At 42.8% G+C, this 24570-nt stretch overlaps 1 protein-coding gene across 4 annotated transcripts in view; it reads right to left on the reverse strand.

Annotated features, from left to right (window-relative positions):
• Positions 1–24570, reverse strand: part of LOC135899375 (uncharacterized) — a 141426-nt gene that overhangs the window by 5300 nt on the left and 111556 nt on the right. For 3 of the 4 annotated variants that reach the window (XM_070526738.1, XM_070526737.1, XM_070526736.1), the window contains 2 exons: positions 22454–22510; positions 19427–19473 (listed from right to left, as the gene is read on the reverse strand). In XM_070526738.1, coding sequence (XP_070382839.1) covers positions 19427–19473; positions 22454–22510 — 104 coding nt within the window. Of the gene's footprint in view, positions 1–19426; positions 19474–22453; positions 22511–22860; positions 22928–24570 lie in introns of all 4 variants that reach the window. The other variant, XM_065428638.2, reaches the window with a different exon arrangement.

Raw genomic sequence — 24570 nt, forward strand, 5'->3', positions numbered from 1 at the left:
AGATGCGGCAAATTGTTTTGTTACCCACTTTCATTGCCATCATTTATCATTTCTTTTTATTCACTTAGGAAGTACAAGTATATTACCCGGGTTTTCTTGTTGTCTTTGCTTCCTGGCTTCTGATAATATAAATAAGAAAAATTGCGTTCTCGGTTAACCTTCTTTCTAAAGGTAAGACGGTGTCAAAGCCATGTCAGTTGGCGGAAAGTTACATCGCTAGCGCAACCTTAAATGTGCGCTTAAGGCACTCAGTCATCGCATTTGTCAACACTTCTTCGATAGTTGCCACGCCTTCTGGCGAGTAGAATAAGGGGAAAGCATTCTTACAGATATACAGCTATTGTTCACATATAGTCTGAACAGCATATATGGTGGGTTTAACATTTATTTCGAAAGGACAGCAGTATGTGTATGTGTTAGTTTTAACATTATTTGCGAAAGCTACTGAACGTACATTATCTCAGCTACTGTAACTATGGCCGAAATATGGAGCTCTGTTGTGCTGACTACGTTGAGGCGATGGCGGCGATCATCCTGTGCTGGCAAATGTTCACAACCTAGAACAACCAGACATACGCTTACATTACCAGAAGATATGTTTACGGAATTGCTATCCGCCTAACCGTAAATTAAATGATGATATCTCCACAAAGTCAAGTGTTCGACGAAAACTCGTCTGGCGAGGAAACCTAATGGTGCCAAAAACGTACAGTCGACAAGAATGTCCCTTCATCACAATGAAGATGTAAGCATGAGCGCGCGGCTATGTATGGGTGAGGTGGCGGAGTGTTAGTGTGTATATCCCGGGAAGCTCACCATCAAGAGACCGGTACGGGGCCCGAAGCGTCGGTTCTTTATTTTTATTTCATTCTTGGCGAGTGCACGTTTTTTTGGCACCGTAACTCCACAAAGTGCTTCCAGTGGGATTATATCTACACGATCGCCTCGCATGCCAGTTGCGCAGACTTCCTCACTGAAGAATCAATCACCTTTCCTATACAACGTCTGCGCAACCCATACATCACTTGACTTGCTGCACTCATCCGTAAGACGACCAATGCGGCGCTCGTACTTCCTCTCTGAGCTAGCACACAGGTACTCATGGAATTGCCATTCTCTAAGCCAGTCACCAAACTCATTCGCAACTACCACCATCGTAGGAGCTGCACCTACAAAAAGCAAAACACCCGCTCAACATCTTACGGAGCGTAGCGCCATACCTAAAGCCACAGCCCTTGCTGCTAGACTTCCACTCAATGTACAAGGTTTATCCCTGCATGAGATATGACCTCGGTCATGGAATATTGACCAAAAAGAGAACTAGGTGGTTAGGGAAGAACAAGTGGCATTTTCTGCACCATGAACAGTGGATGTCACTTCAGAGTGGCATACTAATGAGGCCACATAGAGTGTGCATCAGATATCATCTACAATTTCGGAAGTTAACCGTTGCCTCCGTATAGTGCACACCGATCATGCGCACAAGACCCTCCAATAGCGACGTGCTAAAGGGGATCGCGGCAGCTGCCCAGCCCCTTTCTCACTCAACCACACTGAAAGAAACGTAAACGCAACTATCATGACTCAATTACAGCAGCATGTTTATCAGCCGATCAAGGTAGTCTGGAAGACTGGTTTTTAAGGGATCTCAAGGAATTGACGTGAATTCTGCATGATTTGCGCAATAAGTTGCCGAAATGTTGAGTCTGCGCAAGCGTGCCCAGAAGAATCAGAAGCGAAGCAGGCAGACCAAAAGCCATATGGGGTCAGACGTCGCATATTCCCTTTGCGTACATCGTTATCGAGTACCCTCAAAACGTGCTCATTGGACAACAACACGCCGGGACCTTCCTAGGCGCCACCAATATGCGCACTTTAAATGGCTTAGAGATGAAAGATTTACCACTTCGCAATCATCTCGGTGGGAACCACAATGGTACCTATGTTTTATGCCCATATTTCCCCACATACACCCCACACCCCTTGCACTGCCCTGACGGATAGCACCGCTGCTCATGGTCTCAACAAAGCAACGAGGGGCCGAGACCAAGCGTTCATTACATTCGTTATCGGTGACGAACTGCAGAACGCTCAACACTCTATGTGGGTACTAGGGCACAGTGGTAAAGGTAGATCAGGAGGATTGCATCAGGAGGCTTCTCAGAATTTCGAACGGCTTACTGTAAGCCATGGGGTGAAACAGCGCAAAATTATCTGCTGGTATTTATATCAGGGCTACTCAAATGTCTCTCACTGGCAACCATCCCATGAGAATTCGCTCCCAACTAAACTAAGAATAGAGCCTATTCAGTTGCATGAACCATTGTACATACGAAATGCACAGACTCATTGTACACGCAGATGACACTTCTGAGTTTGAGAGCGCTGCTCCTAGGCGTCTATTTCATGCTCTAGATTTCAATGCCACTGTTACGTGCCGCACTTATATCAGCGAAATCTGCGTCACTCTCTCTAAATTATAAAAATTTGTCGCGTAAACGAATTTTGTCTATTAAAATTACGCTTAGCCGAAAAGTATTTCATTTCGGTTTGGCTAATGCCACTGCATAAAACATACAAATGTTGTATAGATGTTTAAAATGAAACCCCGCGAATTCCTAAAGCCCGTCTGATGAAGCCTCGCCTCTTAATATACGTTAACGATATGAAATTACGCCCGGAAACTTAAAATCGGGGTAGAGACGAGTGTAGAATGAATTTAATTTTTTTCAAGGTTAACGCTAACTGCGGTTTCTCTGTGATGGTATACATTTAGGCTTAATTCAGTATTATTTAACTCCATATTGCCCTGTTGAACACCACTTTGCCAGCACTCCCAGATTTAGTTGTGAGGTATCTGCTCTACTTTCTTCTTATTACTGGCATATGGCGCCCATTCTCACCTCTAAATGCATCACTGAACGCAATGCAAAGCTGGACAAGTGTATAACAAATAATATGCTTCACTTTCTCGTTTTGTTTCTTCTATCATCTCTTTTTCTTTATGCTGGCTTCGCTTTGCCGAATCGCAGTTTATCCTACTTTTGCATAATCACGTAATCGGTAAGATCGAGCTCCTCGATACAAAACGTGTGCGGATTCTTTCAAGCCTATTATTGCTTGGATTTTGTTATTTATTCTTGTCGCAACAGGCAGTGCTTTGTTGTGGGCTCGAGAAAGTAGCCAAGTGCTCATTTACTGTTTTTTCCTCTCAAACTGCTATTTATGCTTCAAGCCGAACTGAAATAACGTTCGAATTGATTTCATTAGGCGCACAACACAAACATGACTAATATTGAAAACACAAACCGTGGCAGCAGACTGTTTTCATTGCTGACACGTATTGGTGTGTTTTAATAAGCTCTAATGATATGGTTCTGCTGTTCCACCCATCATTATCAGCATCCACATGCGCGAACAACCAGTGAAAACCACCAAAGCTCATTAACGTCGCGCAATAGGCACCGTTCACTTCGTGGAAACGCAGGCAAGGCACATTCAAAGTCGAATATTCTTTGTATTTAATGAACACGAGACGAATACATGAAAGTGTAAGCAACGCATTTAAAACAGGGCACCACTTACCACCAGATAGTGGCGTAGGGGGCAAGCGTTACCCGAACCAATGCTGGTTTCATCTTGTAGAACTGTCTCGACGAACAAATTGCGAATATTGCTGCCACCACGCGGTTAGCGTAGAACTTTCATTTAGCAACTCGTGTCCAAATATCGAGACTAGGCTTATTAACTGTAACGGTAATACTCAGTTTTTGTTTTATCATTGTTTTCGTGATTTAAAGAAATTTTTCAACAAATATGGACTTTGCATTTTACTTATAGCTATTCATTATCGTAGTTTAGTTACACGTGTTCTGATCAAAACAATAAGAAAAACCACTTTTTCATGCGTAGAAGAAAACTGCAATTAACTTGAAGTTCCACACTATATAAACCCATTTTTGACCATCTTTTTATGTAGACAACATATCAGAAAAAAGGTTTTTCTACTGAGGTTTAATATTGAGCACAACCATTCTGCCTAAATCCCTCCATCCAGCATTCAATGACCGGCAATGAATGTCACTTCGTGGCTTATAAAAGGAACGCAGGACATGCAGGATCAAGTTTGCGACGCGACTCGCTTTCATTTCAACATACTATGCAGGCGATACCGGCCGTTTAATACCAATGTTCTCTTTATATTAGGATTTATTTAAATGGTACAATATTCTTCTCATATGTTATTTACATATTTGTATTTTGCCTAAATCCTGGTATATTTTGCGAAGCCACACTTACCCAGTGCTCTTTCCGGACCTTAAATAGATATATAAATTACCTAATAAACAAACAAATAAACAAATAAATATGTAAGGTCTGCGGCTTTGAAGTGTCAGAAGTTCCAAACGTAGCGACATGTGGTTTGGGTGAAAGTCTCCAACCAGTGTTCCGCCTTCTGTTTCACTGTTATTGCTGAAGAAGATACCGCCAAATATTTTTCTTGTTTTCGTTGATTAAGGGTATTTTCGACATGATTTCCACATTTAGATAGAAAATACGCATTTTTTGGGGTTATTTATTATTATATATGGCGTCTTAAAAGGGCAACGTGTCTCTTACTAATTGGCTCGAGCTACACCATGTTTCTAAATCAGTCATTAATCGAAGGCACTGAATTGTGTCACTATGCTTCTTGAAGAACAATCAGAAGGTTTACTGCCACAAACGCGCAACAGTTTACAAATCAAGCGGACGAAGTTTTGTAGTTCTACTAAGGGATCACTAAAGCGCTCTTCATGTACTCTGCATGTAACTTCATTTTGTTTAAGTGGCCCAGTCTCGGTGATACATAAGATGAAGCTTTCCATATTAAAGACGTGCAGAATGGTTTCGAATGTTGACCGGCAAATATAACTCTATGCATGTCCACGATCTCCGGACATTACATGCGAACAGATCTCCAACCAATTCTGAGTAAAAAATATAGTTTATTATCACAGTTTTCATAGCAGAACGCATGAAAACGCATCCGCCCTATAGCACCAGCACATAAATCGCCAGGCCGCTCATAGCGTTTGAAATAGGGAGAAAACAATACACATATGCCATAAATTGTTGATCGGTTGGATTCACGGGAGCAGACGAGATAAACGTGCTGCGCAGAAAAGTGGAGCTTTTTTCGTTTTTTTTAAAAGAATAATCAATATTCTCCCTGGGGATTTTTCGTACCCGCTCATCAACATAATATTTTCGAATAGCGCTAATATTCGTTTTCGAATAGTGCGGGAAATAATTACAGTATTTGCACCATTCTAACGGCAATTTTCTTAGTAAAAACATGCGTTAAACATGCGGTAAAATTTGCGTGCGCGTTGCAATCTTGGCAAATTCTACTCAAAATGAAAAAGAACGCAGCTTCTTAGTATGAAAAGAAAAGTTCTGTGAAAACTGACTAGCGACACTGCCATTGCACGGATGTTGTTGTCTTTTTTGGTTGTTAGAGAGCGAAAAGAAGGATCCGTCGATGTCTGATCGTGACTACTCGCGGAGAAATATCATTGATTGTGTCTGTGGGCCTTTATACGTTCCACGAAGCTGTTTCAACAAAATACGCGTCGACTTTGGTGTCTTCATATTCGCGGCGGAATCGGCACCCATTTATTTTTAATAATATTTGGCTGGTATCATAGCTTTGTGTTTCAGTACTGGGTGCGGTTGGTAATCGTGCAAATGCATATTAACCAAGTGCAAATAGGTTTCTTGTGCCATGCTGAAGTAATAGTTTTTCGACGAAACGCAAAAACATATGTACCTACTTATATATTTATTTTGGTTTTTTCCTAATTTAGAGTCCCCCTAATTGAAACCGCCACATCACTATGCTATCATTACCGCAACAAAATGCTACACATTATTCTAAAGGTGAAGCACCAAACGTGCTCTTCCTCTCCTCAAATCGGCCCACAAATTCACTGCAACGAAACTTCTATGGAAAGACATTGAGACGTTATCGAACGCAGCAAAGAACATTCTAGCAATAGAACGGTAGGACTTATGCAAGGTGCACAGTTAGGCGACCAACGCTGCAAATGTTTAGACCGAAACTCAGCTTGATATTCTTTAGCACCAATCCTCATAATGAATGGTCCGATTGGATGAATCTTACTGTGAGATTCTGAACAGCATCGATCGCATTGCAGAGGTTATATATTGCTGAATATCATATGATGATTCCATACTCTGTACTCATTCTAATGATCGCCTGTTTTACACATACCAAATTTCTTCTGCAATCAGAAAAGGTAATGAGTTGTTTGGTGTTGTCAGGCCAAGGCCATGGCTGTTTGTGATTAGTGATATTGTATACGTGAGTGCACTGACCGAGAATATTCCATAGAGTAATTCAAGGTGCGTATCTGAAGACATGTCAGAAGCGACCGAACTGTATTACACAATAAGTGTACTTCATGCATTGTGCCTTGTTCTGACCTTACTGCAGTGTTCTCTTACAGCAATGGTTTGTCTTCAATTCCACATTATAGTGTGATGTTAAGGCGAAAAAAAAGTCGAGTGAAGTAAATTTTATACTTGTAAAAAGAAAAGTTTACTTTGCGCAGATTTTGTTATAGATCCATTCATCCTTTAGTTATTAGTAATGTCCTCTGAATTTAAGCAACAGCATATCATACATCTCCCAAGCGTTGTTTATTCGACTTTCTAATGGTACTTTGATACACCCAGTCTGCGGACAGATGACCATTGGAATGTGTTGAGTGAGTGAGAGCTTTCAGGGCACCTGAAAGGGTAAAGAAAAGCCATCAATTTCTTTTCACCTATTCAGTAAGATAACGCATAGGGTAACGCAGTTTACACTACATTGATGAAGGTAAGAATGCTCCAGCGTTGAGAATATATGGGGTACGGAATAAAGTTTATCAGAATTAGTGGTTTCCTTAAGCCCTTATTACTCCGGAGGGAACATGCAATACTATGGTAGAATAACCTGTCATATTAATAGGACACTCGCAAAAGTGGCATCACAGTAAAAAAAGAAAGTGAAATACAATGTTTGATCGTGAATAATTACTAGTATTGAAGCAACTGATGTAATAGGGCTGAAATGTAATGTCAGAAAGCAGCACTAAAAGGGCGAATGAACTAAATGTCTTCGAAAATACGCTTCTGCTAGCAACGTAAGGACCTTCGTGGCGTAGTGGATTTGACATTGCATTGGAAAGCTGCATGGCGCAGGATAATATGCCGGCCACAATGCCCACATTTCGATGGTGGCAAAAAGAAAAAAAAACATAAAGTGCGTTGAGCGCACATAAAAGAACCTCACATTTTCAACATAATCAGGAGACGGCCACTAGAGCCTCCCTCATGATCACGTTGTAGTTTCGGCAGATAAAATCCGAGGTTTTCATTTACATATAGGGCAAATAGTATAAGCATAAGAACATATGCTTGTACACAATCATCTGATAGCTGCTACGTTTAACAAAATTTGATACTTTGTAAATAAGAAATTGTCAGATGGTTTGCGAAAACATCTTCTTATGCCAAAGTCATTGTCATTATATTTTATATAGCTCATTCTACGTAGTTTCTTTGTAACTAAATACTGTCTACAGCGCAGGCGCACACTACAACTAAAAAAACCGACACGACTCAATAAAATGCATGGAATTGTTTGAAGCGACAGCCCAAGTGTGCTTTAAGATTGTCACTTATGCAAATGGCTTTCGCACTTCTTGACATTACGGACTCCTGGGCAGCAGCACTAGTCACTCTAGGCCTCGTTCGATCTGTTGTTGTCCACAAAATCGGGCAGATCAAGACTATAACCTGAGTTTGGAATTGGTATTGCGTCTTGTTTGCTAATATTGAGTTTAGGATAACTGACCCATGTCAAGCCAACTGATGTCCTTACCTGGCAGGTTAAGTTCGTGGTCTTGCTTCAGAAAGAGCTTACTAATGGCAAGTTTCATGGTTCAGGGCACTTTCGTCAGAGCTGGGTGATTTGCCACACTGTTGAAGATCAATCGGGTTAACAGATGCGAACCCGGCTACGGAGATCGGTCCTTCGGTACCCAGTGCGGAAACGCAAACCAGCTCGGAAACGCAGATGGGGGCTCCGGGAAGAGTTTTCGTTTCTCTCTAAGGAGACCGAGTCCCTGGAATGGGTTCACCCCGAGGTAGGGACGGTGGCTGCGTAGAAAAGTGCGGCGTTTGCTCGGTCCGGTGCGCTTCTGTCGGCCCTCGAAAATCCGAGTGTGGGAGCGTGATTTTTGTGCCGGACCATACCCACATCTGCAACACGTCTCCAATGTGAACAGTCTCTAGTCTATAGACCAATGTAGGTAAGGGAAGTCGGCAAAACTGATCCGTAACCTTGGGAAAAGGATTGGCTTTGAGGGCTTAGCCGGTTGGGCTGGGGTCCAGAAACAGGAACGGCACTGCATCGGGACTGGGTACTGAATCTTGGCTAGCAAATGAAATTGCTGATGGCGAAGTATTCACAGACCAATTTAAGTGTTATAGAAAGGACAGAGACTTGCATGGCGAAGGCGTATTTATTCTTGTGGATTGTAGAATTTCTTCTTCTCAGATAAATGCTGGTGCCGATGAATAAGAGGCTGTATGGTGCAGACTCACGCTTAAAAATAACAAAGTTTTAACTGTGTGTTCATCCTACCGTTCGCCCGATTCACTCGTCAATGTGCTTATGCAGTTGGCAGTGACAGTTGACGCAGTTCGAACAGATTTCATGGTAGTTGGAGGTGATTTCAATCTGCCTAATATTGATTGATATCACCAACCTTACTCTCACTCTTTTTCCGGTTGGTCCAGTCAAGAACTGATTAACTTGGTTGAATTTTTTGCGTAACGTGAAACTCTTCTGGAACTGACACGTGGGTACCATATCTTAGATTTGTTATTCACAAATAAACCTGAATTCGTCTGTTCTACTCAAGCGCTACCTGGAATAAGCGATCATAATGCTGTGCTCTGTAAAATGCATGTTGAACGTTCAAGAAGCATTGGAACAGCAAACAAACGAGTATATAACTACGAAAAAGCAAATGTAAGCGAGATAAATAAAGCGTTGAATGAGCTCCGGAGGGTATTTGAAACATATGCACTGGAGAAACTGGACTACACTGGAGGTACTGAATTATGGCTTATATTTAAGGAGATGTTTGAGCTGAGCCAGCGCTTTGTTCTGGTATGGACATTAACGAGAAAGAAGTAAAAGTAAAGCTTGGTTTCTAGGGAGTTACGCAGTCTAACAGGCAAAAGGCAACCAGCTTACAGTAAATACAAAGGAAAGCCTACACGTGATCATTGGTTGAAGCTTCATGAAACTACTGGAAAAATTAAAGTTGTAGTGGCAGCTGCAAAGCATTCATTTGGAATTTCAAATGAGCCGAAATGACAGGATAATCTGAAGGAATTCTCGAAACATGCAAAGAGAAATGGAAAAGACACTGTTACTATACCACAGCTTGTGTCTGGTAACAGCTTTATTGAGGATGACGTAGGAAAAGCTGAGTTATTTATTACGTATTTTAGCTCTGCTTTCAGCTGTGCATTACAACAGAAACATGATGATATGAGTACCTTGAATTTCCAGCCGGTGATGAGTGTTATGGGTGATGTTGTTATTAGCATTTGTGGTATAGAGTCTCTGCTGCAGAATCTGAAGATTGGTGAGGCTGGGTGTCCTGATGACCTGCCAAACAGGTTTTATAAATTTTGAGCTCAGTCGGTTGCACCGTACTTGAAGATAAACTAGAAAATCGCTCGACAAATCCTGCCTACCAGATGACTGGAAAATGACAAGCATAGTGCCAATTCGAAAATCAGGTCCTCGTGACACCGTCTCAAATTAAAGGCCAGTATCACTAGCTTCAGGTCCGTGCACGACTCTTGAAGATATTTTGTATACTAGTATAGTAGCACATATGGACGCACATTTATTGTTTAATCCTCGTCAGCATGGTTTTCGAAGGAGCCTGTCTTGAATTACGCAGGTGACTTAGCTTGTGCACGACCTGGCGGGAGCACTGGACAAGCGTCTTAGGGTGGACTGTGTGTTTTCGGAATCCAAAAAGGCATTTGATACCCTGACGCACTGTTTCCAAATGAAAATAACCTTTTAGACTATCAGTTCTCAAGTGATTTGATGGTTAAATGATTACCTACGTTTACGTGAGCAGTGTGTGGTGGTGAATGGTACTCAGTCTCAGAAGGTGCAAGTTGTGTCCGATGTTCCGCAAGGCTCCGTGTTGGGGCCGCTATTCGTCTTGCTGTATGTGAACGAAACTAGTGACGGAATAGTGTGTGAAGTGTGGTTATTTGCGGACGACTGCGTCCTCTATAGAGTAGTCACTTGTGAGCGTGATGGTGAGATGTTTGCGGAAGACTTGAACAGAATCTCAGAGTGGTGCGTCAAATGGAATATCAATGTGAATTTGTTTAAAACTGTTCATATGAAATTTACAAGAAAGAAAACCTTGATATGCTACCATATATTATTGAGAATGTAATGTTTGAACAGGTGTTCGAATTTAAGTGTTTAGGCGTTTATTTCCCTCCCGCTTTAATTGGTGCAGTCAAGTCGATGATGTCGGTTTGGGACCCGCCTACTCGTAGAGATAAAAAAAAGCTGGAGCGGGTGGAGAACATTGCCGCTCGTTTCGTATCTGGCATACGCGGGGCTCAGTACAGTGCATCGCGCACGAAGGAAGCACTCAACTAGAAATTGCTAACACGTGCCGCAAGAAGTTGAGTCAGAAGTTTTTCCAGGCTATTGATTATTAAGCTGTTTGGGTTGATCGCGAAAAGTGTGCAGGAACCTTTTTATAGATGCGATCGTGTTGAGCATGATTTTAAGGTCCGTGATTTTCCGACAAAAACTGAACAGTTTAGAATGCCTTTTTTCTAACACCAATAGGGTATAGAATGGACTGCCGAGTCATGTTGCGAGGGATGAATCGAATGATGCTTTCTTTTTGTTCTTGCAGATTGTAGATGTGGATTGCTATGGATTTCGCCATAATTTCGTTTTTTGTTTCGTTTTTGCTATTTTGTTATCACTTTTACCACTGTCCAGGGGCAGTGTTAATAAATAAACAAATAAATAAATAAATAAATAAATAAATAAATAAATAAATATGTAAATAAATATATAAATAAACAAATAGGTAAATAAATAAATGATTTGCTTTGCACTGTATGCCAGTTGCAAGTTTAGTGGGCTTAGAAGAACACCTGAAGAATACCTTGTTGTTTCAAAGCGCTCTTTTGGTTTCAGTAGATCAAGGACACAAATATTTATCTGCTCTAATTCGCTCCATGCAAAAAATGCTCGAGTGTCCAACCCTGTGATTTTAAGTCAGCACGAGCTTCTGGTGGCTTCCTTCCCAGCTAGCTGAGTTATCTTCAGGCACCACGCTGAGACTGCCGATGCCTTAAATGTACACTTTTCGGATTAGGATTTGTTGATTTGCAAGTTTTTTGAAAGGAAAAGTGGGACTTACAGATTTCTAGACTCGATTTCATTAAGTGAGGCACATGATTGCGGAGCTGTGGTCACTGACTCAGTGATTATCATCACGTTAGGGACGAGGCGAACTACACAACTAAACGCAAGATGTAAGCAGAATTCGCCGGTCTGTTTTATTCACATTTAGAATAGGCACATGTGTGCCGGCTGAGAGTATAACTAAATGAATGAATCAATGAATGAACTTTCCTTGCAAAGCCAGGAGCCTTATCCTGAAAAGTCTGCATTCGAAGTCATGAGTAGGGTTAGTTGGCGGGCACAATATACTTCAGCATGTTCAGAAGAAATTACTGACTGCAGAAGTATGCCTGCAGAAAATAAAGGGCATCAAAGCCAATCCATTCTTTCCCATGTGCCAACTAAAGGATCATTGTTCACGAGTTTGCGGATGCACGACTTCATGCCAACTTCATGCCGGTGGTAAGAAAGCACCAGTGCGGAGAGTTGCAGAAAAGAACTTGATGTCGTAAGAGAAAGGCACCCAATCAAACGATAGAAACTTGTTTTCCTACAACAACACTTAACCCAAACCTGCTGTTTGGGGCAAGAGAAGAAGCATCAACACTGGTGCCTTGCATGACTCAGTAAAAGTCACAGGCGCGGTGAATGGCGGCGTCAGTGTAATTCCATCCGAAAATGAGGCCCACACCTTCCCTTTCAGTGCGCTGTACAAATCGCAGAAGCACATCCCACAAGCTTGTTTGTCTTAATGTGAGCAAAGAACCCGTATGGGCCTCCAAAACCCATCGACCAAATGAACGCAAACCCAAACGAAGCAGGTTTGTTCAGTGCTTAGAAAAGTAGCCTCAAGTCGGCATTTCCTACAATTCTTTCTCGGCATAGGAGAAGCTTGCTTTACTGTGAAGGCACATGAATAATGAAGAGGCATGCATGAACCCCTGCCAAAAAGTGTGAAAAAAAAAGTACGTAGAGCACAGAGGGGTCGGTGGATATCAAATGCCATTATCGTGGAGTTGTAACTACCTCAGCAAACAGGTCAATGTATAAATGACTGGATTTGTAATTATGTTAACTTGATGCTGAGGTCATCTGGTAGTCATCTGCCAGTCGACAGCACACTTGCATTATTTTCATTGAGCACTGTGCGACTGTGGCAATATATAAGGTCCATAAGGCTGGCGAGATTTGTGATCGTTTCAACCGCAAATCGTGTAACTGTATCGTATATGCCGCTGTGTCTAGTATAATCACGCCTTTCTCCTTTCTACGACAAGCAGCAGCCGATTAAGTGAGCCTGAACCAGACGGTCAGACAAGTGAACCGCTTGCTTTTGCCGTAACCTAATTGCAGCCATAACGTGCACCGCAGTATTGGAAGTGACCGTTAAGGTGTGATGCGCTTCTAAAATCGCGATTTTCACAATATATTGCGCAGATTCCCCGAGCTGTGAAAGTCTTTTTTTATTCGAATTATTTTACAGGTACCTGGCTATCCGACGTTGTAACTGTTGCTCTCAACCATACCAGGTGAACCCATTCCAGTTAAAAAATGCGCCAGACCGGTTTGATGTGTTCAGATCTTTTCTGGTGTAAACACCAGCGCGCTCTCGTGTTACATCGTGTGCACAACAGAGGGGTCTGGTGTCTTCTGGTACACAAAACAGAGTGGCTTGCTGTTTTGTGGTGTGCACACCAGAGTGGCAACGTGTGTTCTGTTGTGCGCACGGTTACTATGTGAGTTTTGTTTGCATATCAGAGTGGTGTAGTGTCATGTGGTGTGCACAGCAGGATGGGTTACGCTACCGCATCTACATGCCAGGGTTATCTGGTGTGCACAAAACATTAGCATATACGCTGTCCGGCGTATATGCTAGTACGTTGTAATGCTTATTAGCTTTGCCACACCTGCCTCGGTTTATACTGTGCTTTTCTGGTTCGTGTAGTATTACGGCTTCTTAATGCTAAATTTCAAGCTTTCAAATTAGCACAGCCATCACTTTGAAATTTATTTAGCTTATTGATTTCAGCTTACTGTAGGCCTGAACGGCCATTTCCAGAATGGGGAGTAGAGAATACAAATTTAGCAAAGAATAGAGAAACGAAAACAAAAATAACAAAGGATGTAATGCAAGATCAGTTGTTAACATATACAAGATCGAAGCATTCAACGTAGTGGCAATGAACGAAGATCACCGGGTAACGCATTCCACAGTTCTATAGTATGGACAAAAACACTATTCACATATCTCGGTGTGGGGGTCAGGAGACACATTCAGTGAGGATGGCGTAAAGAGGATGTAAGTCCACCGGTTCTGATGACCCTGCTGGGTGAAAGAAGTTGTGGGGAGGTAATCGTAGCACAGAAAACTTCAGTGACTCAATATGGCGTTAGCGAGACAGAGTAAAAGCTGAAGATCTTAAACATAGGAATCCTTACAAGGGAAGCCATTGCGTGAGAGCTGTGCATCCGATTTATCACAGTAAATTAAATCTGAATTATGTTGTATACATGAACACAAGAGTTTCAATCACAACGAACTTACGCATTTACCTCCAAATTCCAAGATACATGACATACCTGCTTTACAACATGAATATACATTGTGTGTTTATGTGTTTATACGCACACACATACACACAAACACACAAACATATATGTATATGTATATATTTCTAAGGTGTGCCAATTTACAGTTACATTTAATTGCTTAGATACCCTACAAGTCAACCTTTCCGACAAACATGGCAACATCTATGGTCAATGTGTTCTCTGGCACAAGAAGGAGTTCCACGGGAAAAAAATTAAATAATGACAGACAAACAGCGCTATGTATAATAAGCTTGATTTATCCGAGTCTCCAGCTTTCAACTGGTTGGGTAAGACGAAGCTTTGAAAAATGAGTAGCTTGAAGATATATTAGTTTAATTACTAATGAATGCATACCAATTTTACAATCCGTGGGAATGCACGAAACAGAGTGGTAGTAGAAATGGAAGTTTCTGTTTCTAGCTTTCGTAAAACAACTTTTCAGCTAAGTGGTAAATGCTGATACTTATAAATAACATTCACGCTCCCTAATACTCGCTCTTCCGTTATATTACATCAAACATTAGGTGAGGACCAGATAAGAATTCGCAAATGTTAGGCGCGGAAAGGACTGATAGGTGCTACATACAAATACTATGCTTACAGATGGCTTGGCAAATGTGTAACTCAATAAACCACACGCGTTCGCTGAATAAATCTGTCATTTTAGAAGTAGTGTAACTTAGAAGGTTATTTTTCGGTGAGAATGTTGATGCTCATGCCACGTAATCTGCCATTGTCCACACAAATGCGTATAGATATCCCACATACGCAATAATTTAATGGCAAGGCCGATTGCCCAACTAGCAAGATTGTGTGAAATCATATTCTTTCATCACAGGGCTAAATAATTTTTGCTTCATGCCTTACAAACTACACGCTATAGAAGAATGAGACTTTGAGGATTCATAAGAATACACGAATGGAGTAACCATGGCTGGTACAATATATATTACTCCTCAATTCATGTCAAAACATTGCAAGGCATACTGTTGAATAGTATCTCAAGGTGTCTTTTAGATCAAAAAGCCAGCACTACACCCATGAAACCACTCTACTTGAAAAAAATAATATGAATAAATGACATACAATACTTAAGATTAGCAGACAATTACATTTCCTTTTAACATACTGCAAGGGCCTCACCACTGAGAACATGCTGACATACTGATAAATCATAGGAAGATTCCCATACTGGAGCAAGCTTACATACTTTGCTTTATAGCTCGATATGCATAGCTGCATTGGTAAGATCTTGTAAAATTACCATTCACTACAATTGCCAAGGAATGAAGATCCAGACTAATTCAACCCCATTACAGACACTTCTTACTATCAAGCAACAACACCTTTACAAGGGTACTCACTGGAAAAGGCGAACCAGACACAAAATTGCACATTCACATTGCAACGTCATGGAAACCCGCCTCCTAACTAGCTTTGTCTACGTGCTGGATTACACCGCAGCACTTGTCTTCAAACACGTTGTACGCGACACCACATTGGTGGCACACAACACACTTCAGATACATGTGTTTTTTAGGAATCTTCATTCGAAGCACGACAAAAAAACAAGGCATGGACGACAGGAGCGCTTCCCGCGCATATTCTGCACAAGTGTCGTCCACAGTAAATGTGGACGACACTGGTGTAACCTGCCTCGCATGAGTGATGAACGCTCGTAGATTTGATGATTTCCAACTCAAACAGATGAAAAGCACACACAGACATGGCGCACTGCAAACGTGTACCTCTGAGATCAGGCTAACAATTTCAGTGGCGAATTTTGACGACAGCTGCAGAAAGTCATTTTCAACGAAGAGATGGCAAAGGAGCCACAGGCAATAGTAGAAAACGTCCCGGAGGGGTTTCAAGACAAGCATTCTAGCCTTTCTACCGTAGTGAAATCATTGAAATAAAGGCCCAGCGCTGGATGCCTAAGAGTAGCATATCCAGGTCTCGAAGGCCAGGCTTTAGCTGGCTGCATTCGACAGAAATTACTGAAAATCAGAGGTACCTCGTAGAATTTTTTTCTGCGCTTAGCTACAGCGGATATTTTATGTTCAATGGTTAGTTTTGTATCGCAACAGCATATTTAGTTGTGCGCCACATGGCACAAAACGAGATTGTACTAGGTAATATTTCTCGCATCATGGAGGTCATTACACCAATACAAGTCTACGCTCATCCCATGCGACCTGTTGGTGGCCCCACCCACAGCCCCGTTTTAAAGGATAGGCTCATAGCATTCGTTCGCCTATCCTGTTCTCTACTTTAACGCGCCGGTTGGTCGTGCGTTGCGCTAGCGGTTGCGAAGTGTTTGTCTAATCGAGTAGTTTTGTTGTTTGTATATTTAAATGTGGCTTAGTTTGCCCACACGAAAGGGCCAGAAGACAACTTGTGTCTCTCTGAAAACTCGCCGTATGCCTGACGAGCCACGCAAATGTGCATCAATGATTTTCACGCCGGAGACCTTTGTTTCTGGTTGTCGTAGAAATTTGGGTGCACATCGCACAGAAATGCGTATCATCAGCGTGCCTCAGCTCATCCACTACGCAACGACGTGTATGCTTGGAGTAACACCACTGCAATGGCAACTTGGAGGGCGCTTTTCGGGCGCGTCGGAACATTGCAAAGTTAAGTCGTCGTGCTTGCTAGCCACACACGTGTGGAGCGTGTATTGGCACGCGCGAGGAAAGCAGAGGCGAGGCGTGGGGTTTGGAGTCTCGGTGCCAACTGATCTTTATTCTTTATGCGCTGACCCTCTCTCGGTGGCCGGCTGGATACGGTCGAGTGCGGTCGGCTCTGTTCCGCGCTGGCAGCACCGCGGCATTTTTGTGTTCACTACAGCACTCCCCCCCTAGTGAGAACACGAATGGAATTAACACGACAAAACGCTCGTGTGATTAGAGGTTGAGGCGATTTGGCGCATTTAGACGTCTGCCACTGCGCGTGTGGTAGGTGCGAGTATCAGGCGTGGCTGCGTTTTTCGCCCTGGTGGAAAACGCTGCCCTGGGACGAGGCACTTTTGTATGGGTTCCAGGCGACGGGGTGGAGGTGGGTGTCATGGACTGCGTTTCTATGTACGCAAGTTTAAGTCTGTCCAACAAGACAACTTCCCGCCACCCACGCATTTCGATAGTGAACGTCTTCCGCCCACGACGGAGAATCTTGAACGGCCCATCGTACGGTGCTTGTAGTGGTCGTCGTACAGCGTCCTTCCGCAGAAAGACGTGACTACATGACTCAAGCTCGTTGCTCACGTGTGTCGTCCTCTCTGTGGGCTGTCGCGGAGGTGCAGCTCGAAGCTTGTTCATGATGTCACGGAGATGAGATGCGTAGTCGCTGGCGAAAATGCGAGCTTGCTGTTGGCCAGATGCAAAGAAATCAGCGGGCGAGACGTAGCGTCGTGCCGTAGACAAGTTCCACAGCGCTGCAGCCGATATCTGCCTTGCGCGCTGTGCGTATGCCCAAGAGCACGATAGGCAATGCTTCCACCCAAGAGTTATATTCACTTGCCATAAGTGCTGCTTTCAGCTGCCGGTGAAACCTCTCGACCATTCCATTGCTCATCGGGTGGTAGGCCGTAGTCCTGATGCGTGAGGCGCCGATGAGTTTCGTCAGACTGGCGAACAACGAAGACTCAAATTTGCTTCCTCTGTCCGTTGTAATGCAGGAAGGTGCACCAAAACGACATAGCCAGTGGTTGACAAAAGCGCGAGCAACAGTTTCGGCTGTCATGTCGGGAATCGGGATAGCTCCTGCCCACCGCGTGAAACGGTCGACCAAAGTGAGCAAGTACGCTTGGCCCTGGCAAGGTGTCAATGGTCCGACTATGTCCATATGGATGTGGTCGAATCGAGCATCTGGCCCTGGAAATGTCTTACTTGACTAACTACCCCGGTCATGTGCTAATGGTGGCCATGTTGTCCCTGCAAACTTCTTAATCCCATCCGCCTGCCTAACTTTCTGCCGCCACCTGCTACGCTTCCATTCTCTTGGAATCCAGTCCGTAACCATTAATGACCACCGGTTATCTTCCCTCCTCATTACATGCCCTGCCAATGCCCAATTCTTTTCTTGATTTCAGCTAAGGTGTCATTAATTCGCGTTTGTTCTCTCACCCATTCTGCTCTCTTCTTATCCCTTAACGTTACACCAATCATTCCTCTTTTCTTCAAGTTTATCGTGGGCCTAACATTCATGTTCTGCCGATTACTATGGTGGCATGGAAATTTAGCAATCTTGGACAACTCCTCTGTGGTGGACTGCCTGTAATTGGAAACATAATAATTGGACACTAAGACTGCTGGACTTGCTCGTGCGGTGACCACGCTGTTAAAATCAGCACCCCTCTAGGGCCACACACAATCTCTTCGATCAGATCAGTCACGGGACAAACGCTTTAAAAACTCCGCAGTTTGTCGTCTTTATTCGTAAATATTATCCTGGAGCCATGATACAGCATGCTTATAAACAACCTATCGGTGTAGGTGCATACCAGACCTAACAGTTTTGAGCCACATCGAACTGTATTCTTCTCTTACTACAACGGCTTAATACATAAAAAGGCTATAATGGGCATGATCTTCGTGGACCTTCGCCATCTCTTTCCCTAACTGTTTGCTATCCACCTCTTTAAAAAAGGGTGTTATCTTCTGCAGAATGGGAGGTGTTGCGGTATACATCATGCCAGAACACCAATGATAACGTTGCTTGAATAAAAGTTCCGCAATTCTTTCTATATCGTAATAGCTCAAAATCAAAAGAACAGATTAACAAAGCGTCAAAAATACGTCTAACGCGGAGTTTTACAGCTTCGAGAAAGTCTATCTTTACCTGCAGTTTCTTTGAAATTACATTCAATGGCACCCACGTCTCGCATATCCCAGTTGTTGTAGTCGTTACTAAGCTCATTTGCATTTTCTACTTCCATACCGGACACACCATATTGTAGAGAATTAACGCCTTAGTCTCTTCATTCATGGCAAGGCATTCAATGTGTGCTTTGTTAAATAGCGATTCATTCTACCTCCTTAGCAATATCCTTAATGTCCTCGTGAGTAAGCGCATTCGAGTAAGATATGACGAAGGCCTCGGGCGTAATTATTGTGTGTAAGTGTTGAAAACACCTCCGAAAATGTTCGACTGTTCGCGCAGGAGTGGCGTTCATATTGTATTGTCCCAGGAAGCACGCGAAAACAACAGAGAACACGGTGTGCTTGCACTGTAGCTTTATATTGTCATCAGACTGGTCCACCGTTGCTTGCCTAGCTGCAATCGCACCACGTGTCTTCCTCACGTTACCTGCGGTGGTATCGCAGTTTCATCCACGACTCCTTGCCAGCGTCGGCCTTGCAGCGAGACGCGCGGGGTGCAGAAAAGCGAAAGGGCGACAGTGACATTAGTGACCGTCCTTCGCGAACTGTCTCTCTAAAAGGTAAAATCGTGTACTTCAACTGCAATCGTACCACGACAGGTGCAAGTGCAACAGCTGTTCACTGCTTTTGATAAGCCCAATGAATGCATGTAAAACGAAGACGATATGTTTCTTCAACTGTATGCGGCACTTCGTTGTCTTACGTGCCTGTTTCTCTGTGAAGGATTGGTTGGTGCGGCTAATTCTGATTTAAAAGCTTCTTTCTAATGCAATAGACCGAAATGGAATTATTAAGAGACATTACCTCCTTTCTTAGAAGAAGGATTCTGCACACACACACACACACACACACACACACACACACACACACATATATATATATATATATATATATATATATATATATATATATATATATAAGGAAAATGCGTGCGCTTCGCCAAACTCTCCTGCACCGCCAAATCAGAGCTGCCGGCGACGGCATCTTTCTTTGCGGGAGATAAAAGTGTTCGGATTGTGGTTTAACGCTCTCGAGCACGTTTGGCATGCATCCAACATCACTCTGGCAGCTCTCCCTCACCGAATATAAGCTTTAGCGGCATTATTGTTCTTCGTTAGGTTGGTGCCGCTATTTCTCAATCGCCGCCATAAGCTGAGGAAGGCGAAGAGGGCCAATCGCAGGCGCAGGCACTGGTCCCTCTTCATCCCACAATCTACTTTCACTGCAACATTGCGGAGCCACCGAAACCTACGCCATTTGTGCGCCCTCCTTCCTTCTTGTCAAACATCGGATAAGAAAAAAACCTCTCAAGGAAAAAACTTATGTTTGCTTGCAAAGCACGTTATTCGGCCCGATGTATTTACATATAATAAAAATTAAGTTATAGGATTTTACATGTCAAAACCATGCTATTATATTTAGAACGCCGTACTGGTGGGCTCTGGAATTCTCACCACTCGTGGTTCTGGAACATAGCCACATTGCATGGGGCACGGGCGTTTTTACACTTCGCCTTCGTCGAAATACGGGCGCGGTGGCACGGCTTCGATGCCGTGGTCTCGTACTTAGCATCGCTACACCATATCCGCGAAATCAAAGCGGCGTGTCACCAATATACAACGTGCTTCACGTACCTTGAACCAAGTATTTTAACAAAGTGGTTGACTGAAACTGCATCAAACCAACGACTTATAATTTGCCGTCATGTGGTGCTCCCCAGGACATTTCTTGTACAAAGCCTACTTAATTATTTAACTTAAACAAATTATGCAAATTTCTTAGTAAACACATTAGGGCCAAGTGGGCTTCGTTACGTACTAGGAGGCATTCGCAAACTACCGATCCAATTTTTCGGGAAACTTACATGCTGCCCGATGATCTTTTCCAGCGTTTAAGGAAAGACCGCAAAATATGAAATAAGGCTTACATGATGACGCACATGCACCGTATTGCAACGCTTCCAATCACGCTTCGTGCGAAAAAAACCATGCTCGCGGACCGTGCATGCGAAGTGAGCAGCCGTGCCTGTAGGAGTGGTCTTAAAGAGTGCGTCATCATCGTTGAGGGTGGCCCACGGTAACGAAGCGCCGTCGTCCCTCAAGATCGATAAGCTGGACGCATGGTTGAGCGCGCTGCCATACAATAGCACAAGAGCGCAGTCGCATGGCTATGTTTCTAATATCACGGGCTTTCTGTAGACGCCCGTGAAAATCACCTCGAAGCTTGTACAATGCCAGAAAATATTAGATCGGTCGTCTTGAAATGCCCTCTAGAACATAGCGTAACACACTTGGCCCTAAAGCAAATATTTAAAAATTTTGCAGAATTCATTTTAGTAAATAACTAATTAACCGTAATATGTAAGATATTCTAGAGTGCCATATGATGGCAAAGCATATGCCGCTGGTTTCATGCAGCCGCGGCTAACCCCTTCTTTCAAACTTGTGGTTCATGTTCCGTGAAACACCCTGTAGATACACCGAGTTTTCAGCGAGCCCTTTCAATTTTTTTTTAAACTAAGTCGGAGAGGCGGACGTTATTGGACAAAAATAGAAATGCATCATCGGCTAAATAAAAATCAATATTTAGGTTTTTAAAATCAACATGGGCCATATTGCCATATGGCCAATAAGGGCCATATTGCATTTTATCAAATCTAGCGCCACGTAGTTGGTTCTCAAGGAGGGTACACTGGAAATGAATTCTCAGGATGACATCAATTTCGGGATCTGAATTACCAGAGTTTGCGGAGAAATACATTGGCATTCCAGTTGCTTTCTCATCGAAACATCATTCGGTGCATTTAAGCAAAAAAGTTATTGGTACGCCAATGCATTCCTTTTGCACAGTTTGGAGAATTATTATTGCGAAACTGGTGTTATCCTGAGAATTCGTTCCAATTCGATCCGCTTTGATCCATGGCTAGAATTTCTAAATTGCAATATGAGGCATCAGGTAATTACTTGAACCATAAGTAATGAATTTTGTTCTTACTGATTATGCACTTAAATTTTTGTGCAAATCATTTCTGCCTCTTCGCGTACACGAGCTCCTGAACTGGAATGGTCCTCTCTGAGACAGGCAACCTCTAAAAAATTTGAGAGTGTTATTTGAAGCATATATATATATATATATATATATATATATATATATATATATATATATATATATATATATATATATATATATATATATAATAGAGAGAGCTAGAGAGAGAACGATGGAAAATCGAAATCTGGCAGACATAGTTCCGTTGTTTAATCTTGGCCGCCGACGAAGGCAATGCTTCTTGATACAGTTGGATCTCAGCTTCCTAAAAATATATGGACAACGAATACCTTACAACCCATATGTAAACCTAAATATTGAGAGCAGCATTCCGGGCAAGTTGGTACTCCATTACCCAAGTGATATTGCGCAACAGTCCCTTGCGTCACCTAAATATCATACGTACCTTCTTCACTGCGCGCCTCGGATCTTTCTGCTGTTGCAGTGATCATACCCACGAACGCTGCAAGCCGAAGGACAAAAAAAAAAAGATATCAACATCAAATCGCAGAGATCGCCGACGTTCTCTTTTTACGAATCCATGGATTCAACCGTTGCGAAACGGTAGTTCAATATACGATCGACTTGCATTCAATAAGGCGGGACGAGAGAGAGTATCGATTTGTGTGAATGCTTCTGGAAGCGCAGCTGTAAGTTGGTTTGCATGTAAAATTTGTGCCAGAAATTGCTTCTCGGCCGCATCACCGTTTGTCCACTGCTCCGTGTTTTGTAGTGAAATTCGCCTCCAGTACGCCACGGGATATCCTTTTTTCCTTATCTTGAATGTGTTGCCAATTGGCATGACCTCTTTACCTGCTATGACTGCAACCATGAAGATGGCAGAGTTGAACCTCATCTTAGCGAGAAGTCTGGCTGTGTCCTGTGAGAATGAACAAAATGGACATTTTCGGTGGCTTATAACACACAGCGTATGGCGGCACAGAAGTTCAAGTGCACTAATCTGCATGTTTATGCATTTCTAAAAAAATATATAAATTGCATGTAAGCAGGTTCTGTCTCTGGTTTCCTCACACTTCGTGAACAAAAAAAAGCTTATTGACTTATAAAGCATTATTGTCTAATGCTAATGCATGCAGCAGGACTTTAACTTTTACTTAAACTCACGAATGGATTTACTTTGACAATCGTAATCTCGAAAGCTCTGTTTTAATTTGTAAATTGAAACTTCGAACATGAAATTTCTCGAATATATGTGTTTAGGTTATAATAACTTTCCGCACTTATGCAAATAAAGCCCCACAGAGGGCACGTAAAGTAGAAGAGAACTACTAATTCAAAGGCAAGGCCATAGTGAAAGCAGTGACATGTCGTATGCAGACGAGAATATATCTGCGACACGCAGTGATATAAACAAATCTCACCTTAAAAGATAAGACTCGAGGATCAGACGAAGTCTTGAACTACACTACAGCTGCAAGGCTGACAAAGGCAACACAGTGAGCCTCCTTAAGTCTATCCGAGGCCGGGAATTCACGTGAACGTGGCGTGGTTCAGCGTTGCCGGTTACCGGATGCGCTATGCACGGTTTGCGATTTCTCGGTCGGGGTTGCCCAGGTGCTTCAGGTCATAACAAATCGCAAAGCAATCAAGCTTTTGAGGACAACGTACTCAGACAGGGGAAACGGGATACATAACTGTCTGTGATGACAACGCATCTTTATATTCACCACATGCTTGAAAAACGCTTTAGGTTTTGTTCAGCCTTTTATTTTGAAAAATGACTAGGCCTATGCTCTCATAAAATGGATCATGGATGACTTTATAACAAATTTCACAGTACGGTGGAGGAAGTTTTTTCAAAGTACTGTGTTATGATGAGAAAGAACAAAGCCAAAAATGCGACTGACTCACTGATGATATGCACACATCAATCGCTGCCATACTGCTCATTCAGAAATGTTTGTTTACCACTACAACTCACACACCTGTATTATTACTGCTAAGTTCACTGCAGCTTGTCTGAAATGGTAACAATACTTTGACGTATTCCGGCTCACCACCATTCTTGAGTCACAACGCGGTAAAGGGACACAAGGATAAAGAAGTAGGTGAGGAAGGAAAGAAAATGTTTAGGCACGAGTGACGTGGAAATTAGGACCACTCAAGATTGCCTAAGTAAATACGGCACAGCGTTTGCTAAATGTTGTTGCCGAACGAATCCACTCAGTGTCTTCCTAATCAGCATTCTCTTATGCAAACGGAAGACACCGCTTGTTACATTTGTCTACTGGCCTTTGCTTCACCCCTTCCTATCTTCCTCTTGTCTCTCGTGCAAGCATAGCACCAGCACTCTACGCACATAGCAGAATCGGAGGTGGCAAAACAGTACCTTAGGAACCGATAAGCTTGCGTAATTAGAGCAGTTGGCAGGGATTACAATGAAACACTCTGCAAGAGAAAGGTTTTGTAACGTACTTTGGCCTGTTGTGGTAAAACAGTGCAGGGTGCTACCGTGCGGAAATCGGTGCTATAGTAATGAAATGAAAACATTAATCAACGTTC

This window comes from Dermacentor albipictus, chromosome 10, assembly GCF_038994185.2.
Source record: "Dermacentor albipictus isolate Rhodes 1998 colony chromosome 10, USDA_Dalb.pri_finalv2, whole genome shotgun sequence".
In the NCBI taxonomy this organism is placed as follows: Eukaryota; Metazoa; Arthropoda; class Arachnida; order Ixodida; family Ixodidae; genus Dermacentor; species Dermacentor albipictus.